General features: G+C 29.9%; 1 protein-coding gene across 1 annotated transcript in view; it reads left to right on the top strand.

The window, feature by feature from the left end:
* Positions 1 to 1,098, top strand: part of LOC104745958 (probable inactive ATP-dependent zinc metalloprotease FTSHI 2, chloroplastic) — a 13,638-nt gene extending 12,540 nt beyond the window's left edge. The window contains exon 12 of the mRNA XM_010467345.1: positions 864 to 1,098. Coding sequence (XP_010465647.1) covers positions 864 to 936 — 73 coding nt within the window. The 3' untranslated portion in view covers positions 937 to 1,098. The remainder of the gene's footprint in view (positions 1 to 863) is intronic.

Below are 2,062 nucleotides of genomic sequence, written 5' to 3'. Positions count from 1 at the left end.
AAAAAAAAAAAAAAAAAAAAAACAAAACTACTTTATCCGTTATAGTTCTGTTGGTCGGAATAAGGGATTGAGCTTTTTATCCACTCTGTGATTCTACGTTGGTTATTCTAAGCGTTTATAATGGCAGAGGAGCTTGTTCATTTTTTTTACATACGTTATAATTATATTGAGTAATACGATACCAAAGAAAAGCCTAAATATTTTTTAAGTAAAAAAATGACCGGACGGTGTACCTCGTTAGAATTAAATTTAGCGTGTTCTGTAATGCCTTCTCTCGTATATAACTAATCACTATAATTTATGTTCCAACCTAAACTCTCACAGTTACCTAACTATAATATAATTTTCTTCCTTATACATGCTAGAGATAATTTTCAATTTTGTAAATTGGAAAGTAATTTTATACCCAACTTATGAACATCTATTAGTTTTAGATTCGAACTCTTTCTTCACAATATTATAAAAATTTTAACTATCTATAACACGTGAGTCAGCATTGGAGAAGAGAAGAGGGTCAATGACTGGTGAGAAAGAAACAAAGAATGACCATTGACTCTTCTAAGAATTTATACGTTAAGAAATGAGTAAAATAACATTTTGGTTTTGTTAACTCACAAGTACTACAAGAACATTGCGTGAGGATAGTTAAAAATTTCCAAACTAACGATGATTGTATGATATATATTACACATATACATAAGTATATTTTACAATTTTACAATAATTGTATACTAGACACTAAGCCCTTCGTAGTAGCCTATGTTACAACTTAGCCAAGTACTACGTATCGACCTATCCCATACGAAAAAAACAAATGGTATAATTATTATCTANCCAATGCCACCAAGCATTCTTGAACTCAGGAAAATCAAACGGCTTGAGCTTGAAGAAACAGTGATGAAACTAGACATGACTACCGCGAGAAACAGTTCATAAGATGAAAGAGAGAGACACAGTTTGTGTCAAACAACAAACATCATTATCAAAACCAATTAAAGAGGCAATGAGCTTTGATCTTTTATTTTACATTTCCTCTGTAATCTTAGTGTATGGTTAGATAATTCTTTGAGCTTCAATAAATAATTCCCATTCCCCCCATCCATATTGAAAGAATGGTCAATCTTTAATTGCTTGACATACTGTCATGATTCATGAACAAATTATGTAAAGCATGGGCCTAATTAATTAAGAAAGGAACTGAGAGACATTGAAAAATGGCACATGGTAAGGTATGATTTTGTGGATATTCTTTTAGGTGAAATAGCAAAGTTGATGAAAATCAAAATCAAGTAAGAGTCCATAGGTTGGTCGATAAACACATAAAAACTATTTGATTATATTACAAGGCAGATAACATTTGACTTGCAAGATTTGACAACTAAATGATATTTACGTATTACCAATTTTAATTCTTTTTATTATTTTTTTACTTAACCTCCTTATTGGCCACCTTACTGGCTTAGTCTCTATTATTGATTCCCCCACCCAACCATCTCATTTTTATTTACATTTTTATCAAAGGGACTTCGAGAAGTAAGCACGAGATAATGATTCAACTAGTTTTGTCATATAAAAATAATCTCTGTGAATAGTTTCAACACGATTCCTTTGGGTTCTTTATATTAAGTGCCAAAATTAAAAATCTTCTTATACAACGGTAGGAAAAAAATTGAATTCGTCAAAAGAAATTGACAAAAACAAAAAGAGGTCCACAACGGCAATATTTGACTCTTCTCTTCTTCTCTGGTTTGCTCGTTTTCAGTTAAATTAGTATATTTAAAGTTTAAACCAAAAATAAACACGCTCAAAAACTAAATATTTTTTTAAAAAAAAAAACACTCGTGTTTAAGAAGACTATAATAATATACAAAATTAAAATAAAAGAGATATTTGAAAATGGAATTTGAACTGTAATCCCACCTTTTATGAAATTCAAGTGCGTTTTTGTAGTTTGAATTATTCGTTTTATATTAACTTTTGGCCAATTGTTTCATTAGTTTGATAAAAACAAACGAATACAAGAATTTAGTATGAATATATTATTCTACTATGGGTGGAACCC

Source organism: Camelina sativa, chromosome 15, assembly GCF_000633955.1.
Source record: "Camelina sativa cultivar DH55 chromosome 15, Cs, whole genome shotgun sequence".
In the NCBI taxonomy this organism is placed as follows: domain Eukaryota; kingdom Viridiplantae; phylum Streptophyta; class Magnoliopsida; order Brassicales; family Brassicaceae; genus Camelina; species Camelina sativa.
Note: the sequence above shows the minus strand (reverse complement) of the source record. Positions and strands in the feature narration are given on the sequence as shown.